Raw genomic sequence first — 24370 nt, 5'->3', positions numbered from 1 at the left:
GTCCGACGGGCCCCGAATGCCGGCTGGGCAGGACCCACGCGAACTGCCGCTGGGGGCACCGGAGAAGCGGAGCCAAGGCTGGGGCTGCAGTCTGGACGCCCCCCCTCTCCCGCCGCCGCCTCCAGGCGCTTTGTGGCTGCTTAGCAGGCGCCTCCCCAGGAAGCGATCGGCTGCGGGCTCCGGCCGGCGCCCCCCCCCCCGGGCCTTCGGGGCCAGAGCCGGTCGCGTCCCCATCCCCTCCCCGGGCATTGAGGGAGAGGCGGAGAAGCGTCACTCCCCTCCCCTCCCCCCCGTCCCCTTTGGATCCCGTCCGGCATCGGTGAAAAACTTATTTCGCTCCCTCACAAAGTTGGGAAGCGCTTTTCGGAAGCTCTCTGGCGCCATCCGGTGGCCACAAGCCCTCACAACGATGGCTCTCCCTCCCTCCCTCCCTCGCGGGGCGGGCCCGGGTCTCGGGGCTCCCGCTGCCCCCCGGAATAATTCGGGTTTGTCAGGCCCGCATGCGAGAAGGTCGCTCCTTCCGAAGCTGAGGTGCTAAGGGGAAACTGAGGCTCAGTGTCCGACATCGGAAGGAAAAGGAGGCGGCCTCTCCCCGGGCATCAGCCTCTCGCTGCAATTAATAACCCTTTTAATTAGCCCATTAACGGCCTCTCGGGGCCTCCCAGAGGCGTCTTGCTGATGCCCGCCTCCCCCTCGGGCCTGGGCTGCTTTGGAGGGGGGCTGGCGATGGCCCCAGCTGGGGGGGTGCAAGAGACGGCAGAGCCCCGCCCACTTCTCAACAGGCGGACTCTGCACAAGCGGTGCACAAGCACGGGGGTCGTTTTGGGTCTCCCCGTGTTGCCCTTCGGTTGCACTTCCAGGGGGCTTGGAAGCAGCCACGCCGTGGTCTTCAGCCGATTAGCTGCAGCTTCCACACCTGGAGCCCCTCTCAGCGTGGTCTCTTCCCAGGCCCTTGGATCTGGGGTGCCCCCTCCCCTCCTGGCCAGAGCCTCAGCTGCCCTCCACCTCCGGGGAAGCCCCCACTCAATTCCAGGGAGGGAAACCGAGGGAGCTTTCCTATCTTGCACTCAATGGCCAAGAGGCTCGAGGGTCTGAGGAAACGTAGAACCTCCCTGTGCTGGTGCAGACTAGCAGCTATTATTACTAAGAGTCCTTTAATGCTCTAGTGGCGTGAAAGGAGCTTCCAGTGGAACCCCCTGCCACTTAATAATTATAATAATAATAATAATTTATTAGATTTGTATGCCACCCCTCTCTGAAGACTCGGGGCAGCTCACAATAATAAAAAGTAATATAACAGTGAACAAATCTAATATTAAAAGAAGAAGATATATTGGCTTGGAAGGGGCCCCTGAGGGTCATCCTGCATAGCTTCAGCCCCTCGCGCCCCTCGTCCTTAGGGAGTTTTGTCTTTGTCAGCCTCTGCTGATCTGGCAGCTTTGTTGACCCTCCCCCCAAGGGTAACAACACTCCCCCGGGGGCTGTCTGGAAGCTGCAAAAGCCCTGTGTCCCCCCCTCCCCTGTGACCACCGTAACAAGGCTCATTGTGGGGCTTCTCCCACGCTCCACGCCTCCACGCGCCCCCACGCGGTACTGCTGGTTGGGCGAGTGATGGCAAATTTTGGGCCCAGTTTGGGCAAGTCCCCCCAACCCCCCCCCCACTGCTCCAGGCGCTTTGCCCCCTCTGCTGGAATTGACCTCCTTGGCAAAGGGATTTATGTGGGGAGAGCAAAGCTCAGAGAGGGCCGGGGGGGGCTGCCCCTTGCCCCTGTCCAAAGGAGGAGGGGGAGGAGGGGCCGGCCTCTGCGTCCGAAGCCTCCCTCCTCCTGCCTCAGCTTCCCGGTGGGTGAAATTCAGGGGGGCCTGGAGCCCCCCCTGGGGAGGAAGCCCTGCCTGCCCCCAGCTTCTTCTTCTTCGCCCTGCAGACTTTTTCACAGCCCCCCCCCATTCTCAAGCACCAGGAGAAGGGGGAGCGGAGAGGGGGGTGCGCAGCTGGACGTGCCCGGACCCATTCGGCAGCCCGCCCGTCCGCCGTGTGAGTAATGCTCCCAGGGGGGCGTTTAGACAGAAGCCCCAGCGAGTTGCTTAGCGAGCGCATGAAGACGACACAGGATTACTTATTTATGGGAACTTCCTTCCTGGCGGATCCGTCACTCAATAATTTACACCACTCAGCATTTAGCAGGGCCGCCAGTAAATAATTCAATTATTATAAACTGAGCAATGCTTTATGGCCCCTTGACGTACGGCCTCCCCTCTGATCCAGGGCCATAAACGCCTGGAGGGAGCGGCCCCCACCTTTCCCGCTGCCCCCGCTGGGCCCTTCCTGGTCCCCACGTGTTTGGGCCTCTGCCCCTCCTCCGCTGGGCCTCCCGTGCCCCCCCGCCCCCCTCCAGGCACCCCATCTCTACACAGCCCGGCTTCCTGAGCAGCACGAGGCCAGCCAATGGGGGCTTGGGGAAGAAGCCGAGGCAACACCTGGCTGGGGGGCTGAGCTGCAGGTAGGAGCTGCCCCCTCCAGCAGCCCCCAGTGGGGCAGAGGTGGAGCAGCTACGGAGGGCTGGGGGGCGGCCAGGCCAGCTCAAGCCCCACCCTCCCTGGCCGGGGTGCCTCCCGCCTACCCCCCTGGCCTGGACCAGCCCTTCTGCCCTTCCCCAAGACCCCTCCCCTCCCCACCCCAGAAGCCAGACCAAGAGGCTTTCAGGTGTCTTTTAATGGGCAGGAGGTGGCCGGGGCCCCTCTGACTTCAGCACAAAGACCCCCCTGGGAAATTGGGTGGGGCAGTAGAAGGGAAACTGCTTTTCAATCATCGGGACGGCCCCCGACTGCCCCCTGCTGGAGAGGTTGCTCCTCTGGCCTTCAGAGCTGGTGCTATACAAGGACCTGCCCCCTGCCAGCAGCTGGGAGCCCCAGAGAGGTTGTGGGGGGAGGTGCCTCTTGCAGGGTGTTGTGGAGGCCCATGAAAGGGGGGGGGGGTTGGAAGAGTGGTGGGTTCCCAGGGGAGTCAGAAGCATAGAGAGGAGTCCTTTTATTCTAGCCGGTCTTGAGGAGAGGAGAGCTCTGGACGGCTGGGCCCCCTTGGAGGAGGGTCTTCTCCGGTCAGAACAGCAGCAGCAGCAGAGTGCCCGTCAGCAGGAGGGAGCCCAGCGCCCAGGGTCCTAAGGGGGGGGAGCAGGGGCGTCATTAACATCCGAGCAGCCCATCTGAAGGAAGGTCCAAGCCATGGGGGGGGGGGGTCAAAGGGGGGGGAGGCCGATCTGAGCCAGGGAAGCCAGAAGTGGGGGATTTCCAAACAGGAGGAGGAGGAGATGGACAGCCAAGTCTGCAGCCGGGGGAGGGGGGCAAGGGGCTGAGACCCACAAGGCCCTGGATAGTTGCCCTGCTCTGACTTCCCCCTCCCCTCCCCCCTCCAGGCCTCAGGACATCCAGCTCCATTGCGTGGGGCGAGGGGGGACAGGAACCCCCCCCTGCCCGATTGGTAGCAGGCCATTTCAGCCCCCAGAGCCGCTTAGCTACATCAGCCCGATTCAGCTTGGGACCAGAGGGCAGGGCAGCGTGGAGGCCCCATCATCCTTTCCCACCGGGGCTGATGGGAGCTGCGGTGCAACCGATCCAGAAGCTGCCCAGGGCGGATTCCCTCCTCTTTGGCTCCCGTTGCGTTCAGCCCTCCCCCCACCCGTTTTGGGTTTTGGATCCCAAAGATTCTGCCAAGTCCCACTTGATCCAGACCAGCTCCTCCCTTGGAAACAGCCCCCCCTTCGCCCCCACCACCGCACAGCAGCTGGGCAGGGCTGCCAAGTGATGACTGACAGAACTTCAAAGGGAATGGCTGAACACCCCCTAATGGAGCCCATGAATAATGCAGGGGGAAGGGGGGTGGGGGTGGGCTTCCAAACACAGCTGACACATCTGCTTAGGTCTCAGAAATGGCAATGGGGGGGCTGCCTCCCGCCTCTCTCGCATTTGCCACGTGGTTGAAACCGTGGAGAGGCAAAGGGGCCACGGAGCTGCCTGGCTCCCCTCACCTGTCCTACGGGTCCAGGTGGCGTCAGAAGCCGCGCTCTCTTTGCTCAGGGAAATGGCCCTCTGCACACTCACAGGGGCCTTTGCGGAGGGTCTGGGGAGGGGGTGACCGGAGGGCCAGGTCAGGGCGTGGCTGGAGGGGGCCAAGGGTGCCACTTCGGCTATAGAAGAAGCAAACTTCCACCACTGCTTTGGCCGAAGTGGTTCGAACTGGCGGCAACACCACCACCCCGCTTCCGTCCCTTGCAGAGAGGGGGGGGCAGGTCTGCCCTCTGGCTGGGGAGGGAGGGGCCCTGGGGGCTGTGCGGAGAGGCCTTGGCCAGCTGCAAGGGGCGAGTGTGTGTGTGGGTGTGTGGTTGTGCCTCTCACCTGGACTTGCAGTGCTGGGAAGGCAGAGGTGCTGGAGGACGAGGCTGAAGGTGCTCTGGGCAGTGGGGGTTTGGGCCAGGCAGGTGTAGCCCCTCTTCTGCTGGCTGTGCACCACCTGAGTGAGCCAGGGCTGCCTGCTGAGGGTGGAGCCGGACTGTCCGTCCCTCCAAGTGTAGTTCACCCTCTGGCCGGGCCCCAGGCCTGCCTCGCAGTTCAGGTAGAGGTAGCAGGAGTCATTCCTCAAGACCGAGGTCCTCTCGGTGATGTCTGGCAGGGGAGACGGGAGGGTCGGAGGGAGCAGCTGCAGGAGAGCAGCAACCCCCCCCCCCGAGCAGGAAGGGACCCCGTGAGGCCATCCAGACTAAGCCCCCCCCCTGCTTTCCAGGATAGCAGAACTGTCCGTCCCTCAAAAGCAGAGTCTGTTTTCTAGCTACGCTGCGAAATGAATCGCCGTTTGGCCCAGATGACCTCACGCCAACTTCTGCCTCTCTTGCACAAACAGACAAGACGTCAGGGAGGAACTGAGAGTTCCACAGAAGGAGAAGGAGAAGAAGCAGAGGAAGGAGAAGGAGAAGGCCCTGAGCACAGAAACTGCTGTTCCAAGCACTAACCGGGGTGAGGATTTGGCCAGAGAGATCAGCTGGTCAAGCCGAGATGCCTGGAGAGGAGGCCAACCTTGGAGAGCCTCACTTGAAGTTGAGCTCGGCCGACAGTAGTGGGATCCCCCCCTCCCCACAGCCTCCTCTCTCTCTTTCATGCACCACGAATGGGCCGGGTGCAAGCAAGGAAATCGTGGTTTCCTGGAGATCAGTTGAGTTTGTTGCTTGCGGCTGTGAGCTCTGCCTTCTCCTGCTTTCCGGGACCTCCAAAAGCAGCTGCCCCCCTCCACTGCCCCCTGTCCCTCAGGGCAGCCTGAACGGAAGCCCCCCCCACGCCAGGGGTCCCCAAACTCAGCCAATTCCAAGACCTGTGGACTTCGACTCCCAGAATCCTCCAGCCGGCTCGGCTATGCTGCCTGCAGAATCCTGGGGGTTGAAGTCCACAAAGTCTTGGGGGTGGCTGAGCCTGAAGCCCCCTCGGCTGCGTCCCTGATGGATTCCGGGGGTGGGTGAGGGGCTTCTTACTGAAGACGGCCACCAGGAAGCGGCTGAGCACCGTTGGGGAGGCGGAGGTGAAGCTGGTGGAGATCTCGTAGTAGCCGCCGTCGGCCAGGCTGAGGTTGGTGATGGTGAAGCACATCTGGTCTTCCTGGAAGGCCACACGGTTGGCGTAGGGGAGGCTGAGGACGGTGATGTCCTTGGAGTCCATCCAGATGGCCACGGCTTCTTCCCGTGAGGAGGCCCTCAGGAGCAGGTTGGTGAGGCTCTGGCCCTTGGGCACGCTCACGGGCAGCGTTACGTCCCCACCCACGCGGATCGACATTGAGGAGGGCTCGGCTGCGGTGGCTGCTCCTGGGATGAACAAGGGAGACCGGGGGGGGGGGGGGGCGAATTCTGACACACACACGCGCACACACACACAGAGGAAAGCCTCCTGAGACGGGGGGGGGGGGACGGGGGACGGGCGAGGGCCATTCAACCAGGGCGCCCCCTCCTGTCCTTTTGCAGAAATAAATCCTGGCCCAGCAGCTCCCAGACACCGGCCAGTTCCTCCTCCTCCTCCAGCTCCAGCCGGTTCCTTCAGGTCCACACCTGCTTCCCTCCCCCTGCCCTGGCTGGGCTCAATGCCCCCCCCCCCCCCAAATATTGCATGGCACTTTCCGTCCTCCAACTCCTGGCCAGGGAACAGCGCCCTCTGCTGGTCAGCACCACAGCCTGCCAGGCTTCGGTCCCTTCTCCTTTCCCTGGACTTGGGTGCAAGCGGCCAGTTTGGCCCCTCGACCTGTCTGCCAAGGGAAGTTGGTCTCTTCTGCTGCCCAGAGACCCCCCCCGGAGGGGCATCGTGCCCACCTGCGCCCAGGCGAAGATGCCGAAGGAGCGGGAGAGAGGATTCAAAGGATGGAGGCTGCAGCCACAAAGAACCAATTCTCCCTCCCTCCCTCACACACGCACACACACACGTACACAAATCCCCAGGTTGCAGCCCTCCACTTTGAAAGCTGCCCTGCTGAGCAAAGCCGATTCGAAGGCTCCAAAGAAGAGCATCTCCGAGCAGGGTTCCCTCTAATTTTTTTTTGGGGGGTGGGCGGAAAAGTATAGTGTCTGAGCGGCAGTCTCTTTGGGACTGGGCAGCACAGAAATAATAAACAAACAAACAAACAAACAAACAACCCACCCTGTTTTGCCTCAGAGAATTTCAAAATAAAATACTGTACTGTGTGTCTCTAACAGTGAGCTCATAATAGGGCAACTCTATCAATATCAAAATGCCACTTAAATAGTTGAGCTAGTTTCAAACTAGATTTTGATTTTCTTTCTCTCTTCCTTACTCCCATTCTTTTTCTTTCTCTTTTCCTGCCTCTCTTTTTTCTATCTGTTTCTCTCTCTTCCTCTCTCTCTCCTTCCCTCTCACTCTTTCCCTCTCGGCTTCTGGGCAGGTTTGGAAAACTCTGAGTTGATGATGATTTTTAAGCGAGCGATTGCTCACTGCTCAGCTTAGAGGGAACTATGCCTCTGAGCATGGGGAAAGTGCCCTGGGTGGGAGACCCCGACAGCCCCATTGGTTGTCCCAGCCACTTGCAGCAGAAGGGGCCCTTCCTTTTGGGGGGGGGGGTTTCCTGTGGCTTACCGGCCCAGCCGAGCAGCAGGAACGCCAGGAGGACAGCGGAGTCCATGTCGGCCCTTCGGAGGCAAGGGTGCAAAGTGAGTGAATCACAAGGAAATGGGCGTCTCCCCTCCCCTCCCCCCACCTCAGTAGGAACTCTCTTGTCTCCGGGACGGGGCGGGGGTGTCCGGGAGAGGCAGTCACATGCCCAGCCCTGTTGGTGGGGAAGGGAAAGAAATTTATTATTTATTATTATTTATTTATTACTTAGATTTGTATGCCGCCCCTCTCCGAAGACTCGGAGGACAAGCCCCACCGCTCGGCACACCGAGGGGAGGAAGTCTCGGGCAGGTGGAGGAAAGCAGCTGCAGCCGCCACCAAAAGTCCAGCCTCTCCAGGGCTCAGGGCCCCCCACCGCCTTGGCCCCACTGTCGCCCCTGCTGCCACCTTCAACATTGTCTTAAATGCGTTAGAATAAGCTGCCCAGAGTTGGGGGGCTATAGAAATAGAATCAATAAGTAAATAAGTGAGCAAGTCGGTAAATACGTGAGCAAATAATTATTAAAAATTCAGCAAAAACATGTGATACATACATACACATATATGTATATATACACATACATACATACACACACTATATGTATATATATATATACTGTATTACCACTCACACATCATCATAAAATCTCCAGAACCATGAAGTCTACAAACTTGAAACTCGGCATGTATGTTCCTCGCTAAGAAAAGACTTTTTGAAATGACCATTAGTTTTTCTTATAGTGTGTTATTATTAACGCACTAAGACCACGGAAACCACGGAATAACCAAGTTTCACTGCAAACCAAGGAAATAAATAATGCCTGAACATAATTCTGGCATAGAAATTTAACAAATTTCTTCATTGCTTATTTGACCTCCATGACAGACCTTAAGTGTTGGACCTCCTGATTCTGGACAAATGTCTCCTCTTCTTTTATGGACACTGAGAGCGGCTGCACCAAAGACAAATCCCTTGTATGTCCAATCACACTTGGCCAATAGAGAATTCTGTTCTGTTCAAGCAAGTGATGTCCAGGGTCCAGCTGGAGGGCTCAAATTCTCCCCAGAACCGAGTCGTTTTCCCTCTCCGCCCCACCCAGTGAAACTTAACATATGGGGAAAGGTGACCGCTTGTTCCGTTGGCACAGCTTCTGCAGTCTCCAGCCTCACTCCCGGGAGTCCTGACCGGAGCCAAGCTCAACGTGTCACAACCTGTGGCCTGGGGTCACGGATGCTTTCACGGATGCTCTCCAAGGAGGCACCCAGGGGAACCGGTGCTGCTCTGGCCTGGCTGGTCTTTCAGGCTCCGGTTGGCAAAGCGCCTTCTGGGGGCAGCTAAGGCCGCGTGCCCTGCTGGGTTGCCCGCTTGCTATAAATCGGCTGTTTAGGGCAACTTCGTGTCCGGAGGCGGCAGAGGGCTCCAAACTCGGCCGCTTTGAAACTTTGCGGGGCTGGCTGGAGAATTCGGGGAGTTGAAAGCCACAAGTGGCCAAGTTTGGGGACCCCTGATTTGAGGTGTGTGTGCGTGTGTCCCCAGGACGGAGCGCCCCGGGAAGTGGCGGAAACTGGCCATAAGTAAAAGGCCGCGGGAGACTCCGGCACGGGCCGAGCGACCCGGGCCCCACGGAAGCCGAGCGGGATCCGCCCCTTCTTCTTCCCTCCGCGGTTGAAGCGCAAAGCGCAACGCTCCGCAGCTCCGTCCTTTCGCTGGCGGACCGGAGCCCCCCGCCCAGCCGAGAAAGGACCCAGTTGTCCAGGGTGCCAAGGGGACGCGGGGCAGGAGGGCGCCCTCTCGGCGAGGGTGGGTGGGGGGATTCTCCATCGCTACTGGAGGGAAGGAGCCGAGAGCGGAGCGGGGAAGCTCACCGGGACGGGGGTGGGGGTCGGAAGGGGCCGGTAATCTAGAAAGCGCCTCGCGGGGGGTCTCTGGCCAAGGGCGAGCGGGGAGGGGCCCCGGGGACCATTTTGGGTCTGGGGGGCAGCGGAAGGGCCTTCGCTGCGCTTCTCCAGCTGCTTCTGGGCCGTTGTGAGCGGGAGCGGGTGGTGGCGGGAAGCTTCCCCGCTGGGAAAAAGCGGAGCGCTGCGTGGCTGGATGGTTCTCCGTCCAGAAAGCCCCCGAGCTGCCCTTCCCATGCCCGCCCCACTGCCCGCTGGTCGTTTTGCCTCCGTTGAATAAACTTAGGAAGCCGAAACCAGACGGGAATACCGTGCAGCCCCCCCTGCCCCCCCTTCAGCCCCGACCGTGCCCCCCCCTCCAGGCTATCGGTACCCTGCTTGAATGACACCGCTCAGCCGCGTCTGCGAGGCATTTGAAATCCCGACTTTTAAACTTGTTTTATTTAGTGATTTTGTTCTACACAGGAAAAAACCCCCCAGCTCCCTCCCCCCCCGCCAATAAAATTGGGCTTTTAGTGCAAAAAGTATGAAGTACAGTACATAATTACTAGGCACAGAATAGACGTTTAAAAAGGGGAAATCAGATTAACATGAAGTTTGAACTCAGTCATCAAAATGTCCTTATCGGTGTGTGTGTGTGTGTGTGTGTTGTGTTCAACAAATTCCAGAGACTCCTGCTGACTCAGCCGCACAAGGGCTGGACCTCAGGCACTTTGGAAGCATCGAAGGGCTGGATAAGTGACCGCTGGTCAGAGGTGAGGGCCAGCTTAGACTCTGGCCAGGAGACCTTTGTGTTTATCTGCTTCCCACCCCTCTCGGCAGAGTTTGCGCCCCCCTCCGGCCGTGTCTGGGAGCGCCTGGCCGGAGACACCGCAGCACAAGAGCCGGGCTGCCTTCCGGGGAGCGTCTTCCTCTTTCTGAGGGGCCTCAGCAACGGCCTCGGGGCAGCATCTGTCCCAATAGGCGCTAAGGGAGAAGCAGATGTTGCGCCATTTGTGGCCTCTTTATTTTTGTTCCTAAATTAGCAAGCCCCCTTCTCATTTCCCTGACTGTGCCTGAGCGCCCAAAGTATCTGCAGGAAACGCTGAGAAACAGCCCCCCCCCGTCTCCCCCCTTGGGCATCTGTGTTTCCAAAGAAAATAAACCTGTTCTTTCTTTATTCCAGGCCTGCAAGTCTGGTGGGCGCAACCTTGCACAAGCCCCCCCTTCCTCCTATGCCCTATGGGGTTGTGTGGGAGGGGGGCTGGGGGTTCAGGGGAACCTCTGGCTAAGATTCTGTGCAGTTTGGAGAACCCCCAAATCTCACTCCTGGCTGAGGGTGGAAAGTAAGGGAGGGAGGGAGGAAGAAGGAAATAAGGAGATAAATGGGTGGGTGGGAGGGAGGGAGGGAGGGAGGAAGGAAGGAAGGAAGGAAGGAAGGAAGGAAGCGTCCAGAGCGGCTCCAACGTTGAAGCCGAGGGAGGAAGGGGAGAGGGAAGTGCAAGGGAACCTCTGACAACTTCCTTTTTTGGTGCTGACAGCATTGTTGTGTCTGCTCCTTAACTTGCTTTGGGGAAAGTGCAACATCGCTCCTTCCTTCCTTCCTTCCTTCCTTCCTTCCTTCCTTCCTTCCTTCCTCGCTTTCTTTCTTTTTTTCAACGAGTACCAACACAGAGACCACTTATATAAATAAACGTATATAAATACCATAATAGACATTTGTGTCCCGAGAGGAAGCTACGCTCTCCCTCTTCCTGGATGTGCAAAACCCCCGATTCGGACTCTCCTGTTCCCAGAAGAAGCCGACCCCCCCTGCGCCCCCCCAGCCCCCCCGGTCCTGCTCAGGGGCTGCTGCAGGCCGGAGGTTTCCAAGCACCACCTCGCTCCCCAGGCCCCAAGACCCCTGGGGGACCCCAACAGGCAAAGGCAGGCAGGCAATGGGGCTCTTCTGGGGGGGGGCAAAGTTTCAGGGGCCCCCTCTGCAAACAGTGTGGGCTCAAAGTGTCTCCTTCTGCCCTGAGTGGGTTGTTTTCTTTCCTGGCCCAGTTTGGGGAGCTGGCAGGTTCCCTTTCGATCAGGCAGTCTGCAAACAGGCTTCAAAGTCCATGAAACATTCCCTGCCTCAGTTTCCCTTCTGCACGGGCTGAGATCTCCCACCTTTTGAAAGAAAATACTCGGGCGGGAGAAAGTGACAAGGACGGAGGTCTCGGTTGGCCTGAGCTCTTGGAATGAAGTGGGTTTTCCCAGCTGACAGCCTCCTCCTCCTCCCCCTCCCCTCCCCCTCCCCTCCCCCTCCCCCCTCCTCCTCCTCCCCCTCCTCCTTTGTCTTCCCAGCCTTATTTTTCATCCCTGCTGCTCTCAGAGGGTCCACTTGCTCTCCGGCCGGCTGCCTCGCCTTCACCATCCTTCTTGGGCTTAAAGAGTGCAGCACTTTGATAGTTTACAGTAACAACACAAAAACCGCAGCAGTGATCACACACAGTGTGGTGTGTGTGTGTGTGTGTGTGCAGAGGCCAGCCCCCCTCCCACAGTTCCTCCGCTTTTGCAGGGCCAGGAATCCCAGGGCCCAACGTGTGGCCAGAGCAGAGCTGGGTCTCGGAGGGGCCTGAGCAGTGGCTACTCTCGGTCCGGTCTCCCTCGGGGTTGGGGGCATCCGTCTGCCCTTCCGAGCCAGCCCGGCCTCTGCCGCTCCGCCTGCCCTTCGAAAAGGGGCCCAGTGGAAGCTCACTGGGGGAGGGGAGGATGAGGGAGGGCTGCCTTCCCTTTGGGGGGCCCCTCTCACCCCCCCTCTGCAGCCGAAGAGGCCGGCAGGAGAATAGGGGAGGGGGAGGGAGGGGTGCCTAGAAGCTACCAGAGACCATGGGCTCCCCCCGGGGGGGAGGAGGGAGGGCAGGGGGAGGGTCAGACGTTGCTGATCCGCACGCTCAGGGGGGCTCTGTCCAGCCCGGCCTTCTCCCGGAATGACTCCTCCAGCTTCAGCTTCTCGGGGTCTCCGCATCGGGGGGCTTCGTGGAGGCAGCAGGGTGGGGCCACCTTGATCACCTGCTCAAACATGCTGAAGTCGGCCACGTACTTCCCGCTGGCCGAGAGGGAGATGACCGGCGTGAACTCGTAGCCCCACAGGATCTCCTCGGGCAGGTAGGAGGTGCGGACCTGGCAGGTGGCGCTGGTGGACTCGACGGTGCCGCTGAGGATGACCACCAGCTCGAAGTCGCCCTCGCCCGTGTGCAGGGTCAGGTCCCGGAAGGGGCTGCGCTCGTTGACCACGTGGTAGAAGGTGAGGGGCAGGATGAGGAAGGGGCTGTCGGAGGAGGTGTCCACCTGGAAGTCCACGTTCACCTGGTTCAGCCGGACGCTCTCCCCCTCCTGGGTCAGGTAGGTCTGCAGCAGCTTCCCCGTCACCTGGCAGCCGATCAGGAGGCTCTTGCGCATGTTGGCCACGCGGATCATCAGGCAGGTGCGGCCGTCGTGCTGCGCCACCACCGCGTTCCGGCTGAACTTGATGGTCTCGGCCCTCTTCTTGGGCCGGGCGATCTTGGCCAGGAAGGTGCCGGTGATGAAGATCTCCATGATGGTGGTCAGGACCAGCTGGCTGATGAGCAGCACGATGGCCAGCGGACACTCCTCGCTGATGTAGCGGAAGCCGTAGCCGATGGTGGTCTGGGACTCCAGGGAGAAGAGGAAGGCCCCGGTCAGCGTGTGGACCTGCATGACGCAGGGCGTGTGGTTGCCCGGCGGGCCGAACTCCAGCAGGTCCCCGTGGAGCAGCGCCACCAGGTACCAGACGACCCCGAAGAGGAACCAGGTGCCGGCGAAGGAGGCGGAGAAGAGCACCAGCTTGTAGCGCCACTGCATGTCGATGAAGGTGGTCCAGAGGTCCTTCAGGTAGAGGAAGCGCTTGTCCGCGATGTGCTCCATGCGCACGTTGCTCCGGCCGTCTTTGGTCATGACCCGCCTCTTCCGCAGCGCCGGGCCAATCAGCGGGTGGCTGTCGGTTTGGGTGGTCTGGCTGTAGTAGACCTTGGTGGCCGAGGTCATCTGGGCAGAGGAGAGCAGAAGGGGGGGGGAAGAGAGGCAGGTCAGGGGGTGCTCACACCATATGGGGGGATATGGGGGAGTGGAGCAGCCCCATCGGCATTTGGGGTGAACCACACAAGAGCAGCCCATCTCCACCACCTCTGTCCCGGGGAGGCCCATGCACACAGACAGGGTGATGCCCGTAGAGTGACCGCCCATTCTCCAAGCCCCCCCAGCCCCTGTTGCCAACAAAGAGAAAACTTCCTTCCGGTGGTGTGAAAGAGCCTTTGCCCCCCCCCCGTGAATGAACCCCCCCACCCCAGGGGCCCTCACGCCTGCCCCACCGTCTCCATGGGAGGGAAGGACCTGGACCCCAACGTGCCTCCTCTGCCTCCTTGGGCTGCCCCACTTCTGAGAGGGAAGAAGATGCCCCCCCCGAGTTGCCCCCCCAAAGGAGGCTCAGCTGTTCCAAGAGGCCAGCTGACCAGAGAGCTTGCCTCACCCTTGGCACCGGACGTCAGGCTTTGGGCCAAGGGGAGCCTCCAGCTGGCCCCTCACTCAGCCACCTTCCTTTCACCGCTGGCTCACCCTCTGGGCTCCCTGGCCGGCCCCCTCCCCTCCCTCTGCCCGGCCCCCCTCCTAGGCCAGGTCTCCCCAGGCCTCTTCCTCCGCTTGGGGGCCCCTTGTCTCTCTCTCTCTCTCTCTGTGCCCTTACACTCTCCAGAAGAAGAAGGGGGGGCTGTTCCCTCCCAAGTGCCCCATGGCTGCTTGCCTGCCAGCCCCCGAGGCCCCCACAGATGCTCCAGTCCCGGGGGGCTGAGGGAGCCGCTGGAAGGAAGCTGGTCCCAGGTTCAGGTGCCGAGAGGCAGGCAGGGAGGGAGGGAGGCCCATTGTCCCCATCGCCCCACTGCCGGCAAAGCTTGGAGGTTTTGCCCACCCCGGAAAACCCTGGGTCACCCGGGCGCACGGCTGGCGGCCTCGTGGGGAGGGTGCAGGGGCCAGATCCTGCGACTGGCGAGAGGGAAGTCCAAGGGAAGTCCTAGCTGCAGGAATTTGACCTTCCCTCCTCTGAAACTCTGCATAAAGCAGGATGAGCCCCGGGGGCGTCCAGGCCCCCCTGCCCCCCCTTCCCTTGAGTCCCAATCTCCCAGAGGGGCTCAGAAGGGGGCCTGGGCGTCCACAGAGGGAGCTATTTGCCAGACGCCATGAAGGGGCCCCTGTCGGGAGGCAGCCCCTTCTCCCCCTCCTGCCCCCCCGCCTTGCCATGAATGTGGCCCCCCAATGGCCCCGAGTGGTCCCTCAAAGGGCCCCAGAAGTGGCTGCTGTTAACATCTCGGCGGCATTAAACATTAACTCCACCTGCCTCGGCCTGCATTCATTAAGCTGCTACAGTGTGTAAAAGTTTACAGCCTGTTTTACAAGAGGAACATAATGTATAACTTTTTTTCCTCTAGAAAACCCGCCCGGGGGCTCCTCTCCCAACGGCCCCCTCCTGCCTGGGAATCTTCTGGGCTGCCCAGTGGAGAGAGGGGCAGCCGGGGCGGCCAGGGAAGCGGGGCGGGAAGAAGGGCGAAGGGAAGGGTCTCTCGGCTGAACCTGGGCAGAGACTGAGAGCCCCCCCCCCGGCCTCCTTCCCAAGGCCTCAGGCAGGGCCCCCATCTGGCTGCAGCTGAGGACCAGAAACAGGGGCCTCCCGAGGGTTGCTGACCCAGCACCGCAGCCCCTCCAGCAAACAGGGTTGAACTGTAAACTTGGGGGGGGGGGCTTTAAAGGCTTGTTTCTCCATCCAGGGCAGCCGGGCGGCACTCAGGACAAGCAGCAGTTTCCCAAAACTCCTGTTTGGCCTCCGAGGGCTCCAGGTGGGGCTGAGGACCCCCCACCCATAGGAGCTGAAGCCAGGCGAGGCCCCCCGGAGACCCTTAGCAGTCAGGGCTGGGCTGGGCCCCCGGGATAACCATGCCCATCATGCAGGCTGCCCAGGAAGGGAGGGGAAGATGGGCCGAGGCGCCCACTGGACCTCTGCAGGCAGCAGATATTGGAAACCGCCAAGCTCACTTGCCCAGGATCCGGCCAGGCTAGTGGGTGGGGGGAGGAGGTGTGGGGAGGGGGGAGTGAAAGCATTTGACTGTTTGGTAAGAAGAGCAGGCAGGACAGAAGCCCCATTGTCTGCCCCCCAGGAGGAGGCCTGAATGGGGCTTCCCAGAGACAAAAAGCGCTTTGAGAAGTCCAGCTCGTTAGTATGCGAGGGGGAGCCGCGGCCTTCTCTCCCTTGGCTCCCCTTCCCTCCTCTCCCGGCCACCCCATTGGAGCTCCTTGGGCCGTGTTCATCACCCCCCCCCCTGGGATTCACCTGTTCTGACCCACAGCCTGTTGGCCAGCACTGGGGGCTCAGCCGGGCCCTTGCCGCCTGCCCCTCTCGGCCTGCCAAGCGTGAGGTGGGGGGAGGGCGGCTTGAATTTCCCCCTGCAGGGGGGGCAGGAAGAGCCCCGGGGATGGGGGGGTTGCCACATCTCTCTGTTTCTCTTCAGCTCCGCTCCTTCCTCCTCCTCCTCCCCCCCCTGGTCATCTCCGGGGGCTTCTGGATCACCCCCAAAATGCTTCCACACTGTTTAAACGATCTCAGTCAGGTGGGAAGTCCACACACACACACAAATCCCAACCAGGCCCCCACCTGAATAGCCTCCCCTCCTTTTGGTAGGAAAGAACACCCCCCCCCCAGAATTTACCCTGAGACCTAGAAACCCCCAGCTCCCTCGGCCCCCAGGAAGTGGTGGAGGGCGCCTTCCGTAAAGCTCTTGAAACCCACCTCTGTCGTCAGGCACGGGGGCACTGAAACATCTCCCCCGGGCACGTACAATGTATGCATGGTATGTTTGTGTGTGTGCGTGTTAGTATATTGGGGTTCTTTTTAAACTTTTTTAAATATTTAAATTTATTTGGATTTGTTACGATTTGTTTATGCCTTGTTGTGAGCCGCCCCGAGTCTGCGGAGAGGGGCGGCATGCAAATCTAAATAATAAATAAATAAATAATAAGTTTGTCCCAGGAAAAGAAGGCGGCCTCCGGACTCAGCCCCCCTCCGGAGGGACCCTGGCAGGGAGTGGAACCCAGGACACGGCTGGGGGAAGGAGACCCTCCCCGGGGATGGGAATGACCAGCCGGGCAGCCAGCGAGCAAGTGAGGGAGGGGGGGTCTGGCTGTGGCTCTCCTGGAGGGGGAGGGGGTTGTAGCAGGGCACCACTTGGGAAGGAGGGAGCGCCCACCTGCCCACCTGTGTGGGAACGAAAGACCTTCCAACTTCAGAGGGCCCCCAGATCCCCCTGCCTGCCCAAATCCCCCTTTGGCTGCCTCCTTTCAAGGTCTCCTTCTCCCTCCGCAGACCCCTGGGCCCCCTCGTCTCCCAGAAGGGCCCCCCAAGCCCAGAGCTGCAGTTCAGCCCCCAAACGCCTCCTTCCGGCCCCTGCGGAGTGGGTCTACTCCTTGTGGGAAAGTCCGACAGCCTGGAGGGACCCCCCGTCCCCCATCTATCCCCAGGCAGAGGACCTGAGGGGGGGCTCCATGCACAGGGGTCTCCTCGGAGTCCAGGTGACCGTCTCCCTCGGGGAGGGGCATCCGAGACCCCGGGAGGAGTGGGCTTCCCCCAAGAGAGTCAAGGCAGGCGGCCGGCCGTCTAAGGCAGCTCAGGATCCTCTGCCCCAGTGCAGGTGGTGTCCACCCCCAACACCTGCTGAGACTCCTTAGCAAACCCCCCCCCCCCGTCTTCTCCTGCACCGCCCCGTCAGGTGTCCCAGCAAGAGGGCCCGGGGGCCACTTCGGACCCCCCACGTCCTCCTGCCCACGTCCACGGACGAGGGGGGGGGACAGCCTTACCTTGGCCTTGGAGGAGGCTGGGATGCAAACTCGGACCGGGAGGACCGTCTCTCCGCTCGCTCCCAGTGTCCCCAAGCGGCTGGGGCGGCGGAGGCTGCAAGACGAGGCGGGCAGTGGGGGAGAGCGGTGAGGCGCGTCCACCCTCCAACCAGCCTCACCGGGCTCTGTGCGGCTCAGCCTCCCCCATGGATCTTATGCCCCCTTCTTTCTCCCTGGCAAAAGTTTGTCCAACTTCAAGTGAATGAAAGGATTATTTTTTTAAAGGAGGGGGCAGCCGAGGGAGGCGACTGACGTCCTCAGCCGGCCTATCAGGCGAGAGCCCTGCCAGGGATGGGGGAGAATGGAGGAGCGGGGGGGGAGCACAAAAGGGACCGAAAGGGGAAGGAGGGAGGGAGGGAGGCTTTGGCCCGGGGCCAGAGGGGGGGAGGAGGTTAAGGTTTTAGTAGAAAGTTAATGAGCTGGAAACCCAGGCTCTCTGTCCATGCTAAGGGTCACAAGGCAAGGCGGGCAGTGGCTGGGCCAGGCAGCTGGAGGAGGAAGGGGGCAGCGGGAGAGCCCAGAGACCCTCTGCCTTCTGCATGGGTGGGTGGGGCGGTCACCTCTGTCCAGGCGTCTCTGCTGGGGAGGGCCGAGGGCAGGCAGCCGCCCCACAGGATGGGAGGGGGTCCCCAGACACCTGTGTCCTTTGGGTCAATTCAGGCAGAGCTCTGCTGGCTTCTTCTCTGCCCTCCATGGGAGAGAAGATGAACACACCTCTGCCCCCCAATGAAGCCCCCCCCCAGCCGACTCCTTCAAGACAGAATGAGCAGAAGCGTCCGGGAAGCCCCCCCACCCCGGTCAGTGATCCGAAATCTGGGACCCTCTGTTTGCCTGGCCTGCAACAGAGGGGCTCCTGGGGGGGTCACTGCCCTGACCGGAGGCCTCAGCCCCTGGGAGCCCTTCTGGGCCCTTGGCAGCTTCCTGCGCCCTCTGCCTGCCAAGCACGGAACTGCTGCCCCCGACCTTTCCTGGGGAAAACGGCCGTGGTTTAGGGGCTCCGTTTCCTTCCCTTGTTCTAGAAAAGGAACCTAACGACCCCTGACCCCGGTTCCTTGCTTCCCAAGGCTGCCGATGCTGCTTCAGGCTGAAGCCGCCTCCTTTTGAAATTCTCCTGCTTCTAAGCTCCGTCCACCTCTCGTCTCCTCCTTCGGGTCTCTCTGTTTCCAGATGAGGTTGGTGCCACTGGGAAGAAGGCCAGGCAGGAAAGAGGTTCTGCATGGCCAAAGCTGAGCAGGCCCCACGGAGCAGAGGCCCTTTGGCCCCATTGAGCGGGTCTGTCAGCCCAGGGACCCCCAAGCTGCTCCCACCAGCCCACCAAGCCAAGAGCTGAGCCAGGGGCAGAAGGCTTCATGGGGGGGGGGGGAGGTGGCTGGGCTGTCCTTGACGTATTTCCCGTGTGGCCTATCTGCTTTCTCCTCTCGTGGCCCCTGCCAGCCTTGCAAAGGGCTGCTGAGCAATTGGATGGGTCCCATTCCCTGCCTGACAGGTGGAGGCCCCTCACCTGGCAGGGTCCTTTCCCTCCCGCTCCCTCCCCCCGCCATGCTTTGCACAGCACCAGAGACTCCTGGGGAGTTTGGGGAGAATGGGGAGGTTTAAGCACACGATGGGGCTCCTGAACACCAGGGGTGGGGGTCAATTTTTCCCCACTGGGCGTGGCCTGGCCTGGTGGGCGTGGCTGGGGAAGGGGACTGCACCCGCTCCCTCTCCTCCCCATCAGCTGGGGCTCAGGAGGCAGGTGGGGGTGGGGCCAGTATTGACCCATCTTCTCCAGGACTGGTCAGAGGCTGCGGAGTCCCACCTCTGCTGAAGGCCTCTGCGGACAGGAACTAGATATTTCCAGCGACTCCCCTTTAAATTAGGGGTCTGGGGGAAGCGAAAGGAGGGCAGGTGTCCCCCACGTTCATCCATGGGATTCACCAGGCTCTCCGACCCAAGCCAGGCCCAACTCCGCTATGGTTTTTCAGGAGCAGCCCCGGCTGACCAGGAGCTGTAGGACAGTGTTGGCTTGGCATCTTCTCCGAGGGGCCACATCCCCCCGAGTTTGGGCAATGGGCCCTCGAACCGCCCAGCCTTTGCTTTGAGGGTCCTGCAAGGAAGATCCCCCCCCCAGATTTCCTGCCTGGCCAGAGGGTGGGGGAGAGACGGCTGCAGCCAGGAAGGGCCCAGGGGCCGAGGAACCTCTGGAGCTCCGTGTCTCTCACCCCCCCAGACCCAAACAAAATTAACAAAGCCATGGAGGGTGGACTGGCCGCCTTTCTGCCCCCTCCTCTTCCTCGTCTTGCATGGCTGGCAGCTGGTGATTATGTCAGCTGCAGTCCACTAGCCCCGCAGGCACCTCCGCTGGGAAGCATGGGTCTGGAGGTGCATCTGGAGACCCTCCCTTGCCAGCCAGGACCCTGTTCCCGCCCTCCGCTGCCTGATGGTCCAGGAGATCTGCGCACCGCAGGTTTCCGCCCGCATCCCCGTGCGATTCAGCCGGAGGACGTCCAGAGCAGTTGCCTTGGCGACGGTAGGGAAGAGAGGGCGCCTGGGAAGGGGGGAGATGACACGCGTCGGGAGGGAGGGGGAGGGAGGGAGGGAGAGCGGGCTCGGAGCTGCCGAGCTAAATTTAGGAGGAAGCCGAGGAGGAGGAGGAGGAGGAGAAGCGGCCGGAGGAAGAAGCGGGCCTGGGCGCCTGGGCTTCACCCCCGGGGGTGCCAGGGATGTCCTGCGGGCGACGGGCGAGATGAGGGCGCGAGGCCGAGTGGCTGCAATTGCCCAGTCCGGAGCGGGGAGCCGTTTCAGCACCACCAGGTGAGGACAGCTCCGGCCCATTGCCCGTCCTGTGGTGGGAGGGAGGGGGGAGGGGTCCCCGGCGGCTCTGGCCGAGCGGGGGGGGGGAGGGGGGAGGGGAGGCTCGCGTGTCCCTCCTTCCTGTTCCGGGGGCTCCCGAGGGTCCCCGAGTCGATGGCGCCTTCTTTTCAGGAATGGGGGCAGAGCGCGTCCTTCATTGGAAGAGCAATCCTGCCGGAGGGGGGCGGGTTTGGTCAAATGGGGAGGAGGGGATTTGAATAGAGATGCGCTAGCTCCCCCCCCATTATTAACCTAAAACGTGCATTGCGCTTGCAAAACAGCCCTGTGGAGTAGGAAGAGGGGGAGCAAAGGGGTCCCCTGAGGAAAACCCAGCAGCTTCCTCTAGGGACTTTGCCGGTCAGTTCTTACGGCTCCTCTTATTTCCTAAAGGAAACGTCCTTAGGCTAAAGAAACGATGTCCCCCACCAACTCGGAGCCAGAGAGACTGGAGCCTGCTGGAGGCGGGGGGGACACGGTGCCTGCAGGCTCAGCTCAACACGGGGGTCTCCCGGTGGGCCCCTGGCACAAGGGTTAAGTGTGTGGGGCCCCCTCCCAGGCCCTGGGGCCCCCAGAACAAGGAGCTTCTCCTCGGGCACACGAGGGGACGGGTGGGGCCAGGGGGCAGAAAGATCAGGGGGCTTGAGGTCGGGGGCCCTGCAGAGCAGCCCAACTGCCCCCCATGGAAACCCCTTTGGGCCCCCTTTCCCTGACAGAACATGTGGCCCGGAGGCTGAGGGGGGGTGGCCCCTTGACAGCTGCAGCTGGCCACTCACTCCGTGCCCTCGAGGGAGAAAGGGGGAGGTAAACGGGGCTTCCTGAACATTACCCCCCAGTGCAGGAAATGGGGCCCCCAAGGCAGAGAACAGGCCCTGTCTCCTACAGCAGCCGAGCAGGGTCTTCCCTGCAGCCCCTCAACCAGAGCAGAAGCCGGAGACACTTTGCAGGCTGCCCAGTCTCCTCCAGAGGGAGAGCCCGGCCATGGAGGTCCTCGCAAGGGCATTGTCCTCCTCCTCCTCGGTGGTGGGCTTGCCCGATCTCATGCGCAGGGAGGTTGTCCGAAAGCAGGCGTCCAGGATCTCCGGCCCAGCAGAGTCTCCAGATCGGAGGAGCCTTCAAACGCGGCGACTTTAAGGCCCCTGGGCTTCAACTCCCACTGCAGCTGGCTGGAGAATTCTGGGAGTTGAAGTCCACAAGCCTTAAGGTTGCCCTGTTTGGGGAGGAAACGCTCCCCCCCCCCACGTTCCTGCCACACACCCAGCCCTGTTTTTGGCTCCCCCAGACCGGCTCAAGGGTCACTCGGCCGCCTCCCAAGGAAACCGCCCGGCCGATGTTGACAGAGGAGGGGAAAACCTTTGCTCACTTCAATGGCGCAACGTCCATCACTGTTTAAAAATAGCCCGCCTCTCAATTGAAGGAGACCATCTGGGTAGCCCCCCCTCCCCCCTGCTTGCCTGGAAGGGAGGGTGGCGGCCCTGGGCTCCCAAACCCGTCACAGGCTCTGAAATGCTCAGGGAAGGGGCGCAAGGGGGCTGTGTGCAATTGTGCAAAGGCAGCTGACTTGCACCGACCCAGAGAGTGTGCTTCCCCCCCACAGACACCCCAACTCTCAAGCTCTGCCTCCCAGGTGGGGCCCCCCACCCACCCCCCAACCCTACCAGCCGTGGGGCTCAGGACTCCCACTCAGCCGCGCTCCGTTTTGCCCCGGAGCGGTTCTCCCCCTGCAGGGTCTGGGGGCTGCCCTCCTCACTCCCTCGGGGCTCCGGCCCGGCTTTCCTTGCAGACCTGGGCTCCCCCCAGCGCTACGATGGCCAAAGACAGCCCGGCCTTCTCTGCCCTGCCCAAGGCCCCCGCCTCTGAGGGCAAGGCGCCCCTCCCCTCGCAGCCGGCCAAGTCGGCGGCCCTGCGGCGCCTGGGCGAGGGCCCCGAGAAGGCGGAGAAGAAGCGGGGGCGCCAGCGCTACGTGGAGAAGGACGGCAAGTGCAACGTCCAGCACGGGAACGTGCGGGAGACCTACCGCTACCTGACGGACATCTTCACCACACTGGTGGACCTGAAGTGGCGCTTCAGCCTGTTGGTCTTCATCCTGGCCTACGCCGTCACCTGGCTCTTCTTCGGCCTCATCTGGTGGTTCATCGCCTACTGCCGGGGGGACCTGGACCACTTGGGGGACGACACCTGGACGCCCTGCGTCAACAACCTGAACGGCTTCGTCTCGGCCTTCCTCTTCTCCATCGAGACCGAGACCACCATCGGCTACGGTCACCGCGTCATCACCGACCAGTGTCCCGAGGGCATCGTGCTGCTGCTGCTGCAGGCCATCCTGGGCTCCATGGTCAACGCCTTCATGGTGGGCTGCATGTTCGTCAAGATCTCCCAGCCCAACAAGCGGGCGGAGACCCTGGTCTTCTCCTCCCATGCCGTCATCTCCCTGCGCGACGACCACCTCTGCCTCATGTTCCGGGTGGGGGACCTGCGCAACTCCCACATCGTGGAGGCCTCCATCCGGGCCAAGCTGATCAAGTCCAAGCAGACCCAGGAAGGGGAGTTCATCCCCCTCAACCAGACGGACATCAGCGTGGGCTTCGAGACGGGCGACGACCGCCTCTTCCTGGTCTCCCCGCTCATCATCAGCCACGAGATCAACGAGCAGAGCCCCTTCTGGGAGGTCTCCAAGGGGCAGCTACGCAAGGACGACTTTGAGATCGTGGTCATCCTGGAAGGGATGGTGGAGGCCACAGGTAGGTTGGGGAGCCAGGGGGGGCTGCGGGGGTCCCTGGGATCCCGAAAGAGGCCGGGGATGCAGGAGAAGCGTTCTTGAGGGGGGGAGCAGGGAGGGGAGCCGGCCACACGGAAGCTCAGGTGACCCCCCTCTGGGCTTGGCCTCCCCCACCCCAGCCACTTCTAGCCCTGTGCTTTGTATGTGGCCCTTCCCCCCGCTGACCCTCCACCAAGATGGCTTTGGAAGGGGCCCCCAGGAGGAGTCAAGGGAAGGGTGTCAAGGGGGGGCAGAGTCAGGACTTTAAGGGCGCATCAGAAACCGAAAATCTCCTCCTTCTCCCGCTGCCCCCCCCCCAGGGATGACGTGCCAAGCGCGGAGCTCCTACCTGGTGGACGAGGTCTTGTGGGGCCACCGCTTCCTGTCGGTGCTCAGCCTGGAGGACGGCTTCTACGAGGTGGACTACCACAGCTTCCACCAGACCTTCGAGGTGCCCACGCCCAGCTGCAGTGCCCGGGAGATGGCCGAAGCCGCCGCCCGCATGGACGCCCACCTGTACTGGTCCATCCCCAGCCGGCTGGACGAGAAGGTGGAAGAGGGGACGGAGAAGGCCGAGAAGGAGCGCAACGGCAACCTCGCCGGCAGTGAGAGCGAGTCCAAGGTCTAAGAGGCCGCCAGGCGGGCAGAGCGATGGCGCAGGGGGCAGGGGAGCGGTCTGGGAAAGCACGGAGGGGAGACTCTGCAAGCAATGGAGAAGCTGGACCTGGAAGTGCCCGTGGGGAGGGGGCTGGCGGCCGGAGCCATCGGGAGGCGAGGTGGAACTGGGGGGCCCGACCTGTTGCCGGGAGAGGGAAGCAGGGCTCCCCGGGTGGTGTCCTCAGCCCTGAGACCGAGGGGGCTTTGGCCCTTCCTGCTTCCTGGGCTTCCCAGCCGAGCCCCGAGCGCAGGTGGCCTCCCACACAAACCCTGGCCGGACCTGACCCTGCTTAGCTTCCCCACTCTCGGGGCGACAAAGGAACCGCCTGGGAAGGGGCCAAGGGGGCGACTTCTGCAAACGGTGAAGACCATTGGTCAGGCCAGCCCGCTCTCCTTGCCCCCCACCTCCTCAGCTGCCCCCACCCCCTTCGGGAGACCCAGCGGGCACTTTCGCACCCTGTAGGCAGAGTTCGCTTTGGGCCGGCCAAAAACCTCGGGGACCCCTCCAGCGAGAGCCAACATGACCCCCCCCCACAAAGCCCCGAATGCTGGAAATCTCCTTGCCCAGATTTGGGGGTCCCCCCCCCCACAAGGAGGCCATTATTTCCATGAGGGTTTTCCCTCTGCCCCGCATGCTCAGCTGCTTCCCACACAGGACGCGGGGGGGGACTTATGATATGGGGGGGGGGTATCGACATTCCACCTTTTGAAATAAACCTCACTGGGGGAGTTGTGCAACCAGGTGAATTGTGTGTCTGCATATGTTGTTGGCATGTGACACTCGAAAGCCCAGCCAGGGCCACCCAGGAAGAAGACTTGGAGGTGAGGACATAAGACTCGGGGGGGGGCTGGGGGGGCTCCTCTCGTATCTTGGGGAGACTCGGGGGAGCGGATGGAACCTGGGAAAGGTTTTACTTTCAAAGGGTTACACACACCCTCTCATTCCTGAGACCCTCATAAAGGGGCCCTGATCCCCCCCAGGAGCCCAAACCAGCTTCCACACCGGCTCCCCCCCCCACGAGCCCCTGTGGCAGGTTGTGTGTCGGGGGGGGGGATGTGCATGGAATTAATGGGGGGTCTTTTCCTCCCTCAGCATTTGATGCTCAAAACCAGGTGGATCCTTTGGGAAAGCGGATTCTCCGGGGGGGGGGGAAGGAAAGCGGTTTTCAGGAGTTTACGCTGGGAAACGGG

At 61.8% G+C, this 24370-nt stretch overlaps 3 protein-coding genes across 5 annotated transcripts; 1 reads left to right on the top strand and 2 right to left on the bottom strand.

Moving 5' to 3' along the window:
• The first annotated feature begins 2426 nt into the window (after positions 1–2426).
• Positions 2427–23875, top strand: KCNJ9 (potassium inwardly rectifying channel subfamily J member 9). Of its 3 annotated transcripts, none has more exons than XM_070766030.1 (3): positions 2427–2501; positions 21548–22505; positions 22843–23875. In XM_070766030.1, exons 2-3 carry the CDS (start codon positions 21572–21574, stop codon positions 23148–23150), a joined length of 1242 nt encoding a protein of 413 aa, XP_070622131.1. In that variant the 5' UTR covers positions 2427–2501; positions 21548–21571; the 3' UTR covers positions 23151–23875. The 3 variants fall into 3 exon arrangements, with proteins under 3 accessions (XP_070622131.1, XP_070622132.1, XP_070622130.1); XM_070766031.1 differs by lacking the exon at positions 2427–2501 and adding an exon at positions 19543–19728; XM_070766029.1 differs by lacking the exon at positions 2427–2501 and adding an exon at positions 20275–20297.
• On the bottom strand, positions 2697–7182 carry SLAMF9 (SLAM family member 9). The gene is made up of 4 exons (XM_070766007.1): positions 7120–7182; positions 5517–5843; positions 4393–4659; positions 2697–3158 (listed from the first exon to the last, which is right to left on the bottom strand). Exons 1-4 carry the CDS (start codon positions 7163–7165, stop codon positions 3100–3102), a joined length of 699 nt encoding a protein of 232 aa, XP_070622108.1. The 5' UTR covers positions 7166–7182; the 3' UTR covers positions 2697–3099.
• Positions 9503–17121, bottom strand: KCNJ10 (potassium inwardly rectifying channel subfamily J member 10). The gene is made up of 2 exons (XM_070766032.1): positions 16897–17121; positions 9503–13047 (listed from the first exon to the last, which is right to left on the bottom strand). Exon 2 carries the CDS (start codon positions 13045–13047, stop codon positions 11911–11913), a length of 1137 nt encoding a protein of 378 aa, XP_070622133.1. The 5' UTR covers positions 16897–17121; the 3' UTR covers positions 9503–11910.
• Positions 23876–24370: the final 495 nt, after the last annotated feature.

The sequence above is a fragment of the Erythrolamprus reginae genome, chromosome 13, assembly GCF_031021105.1.
Source record: "Erythrolamprus reginae isolate rEryReg1 chromosome 13, rEryReg1.hap1, whole genome shotgun sequence".
In the NCBI taxonomy this organism is placed as follows: Eukaryota; Metazoa; Chordata; class Lepidosauria; order Squamata; family Dipsadidae; genus Erythrolamprus; species Erythrolamprus reginae.
Note: the sequence above shows the minus strand (reverse complement) of the source record. Positions and strands in the feature narration are given on the sequence as shown.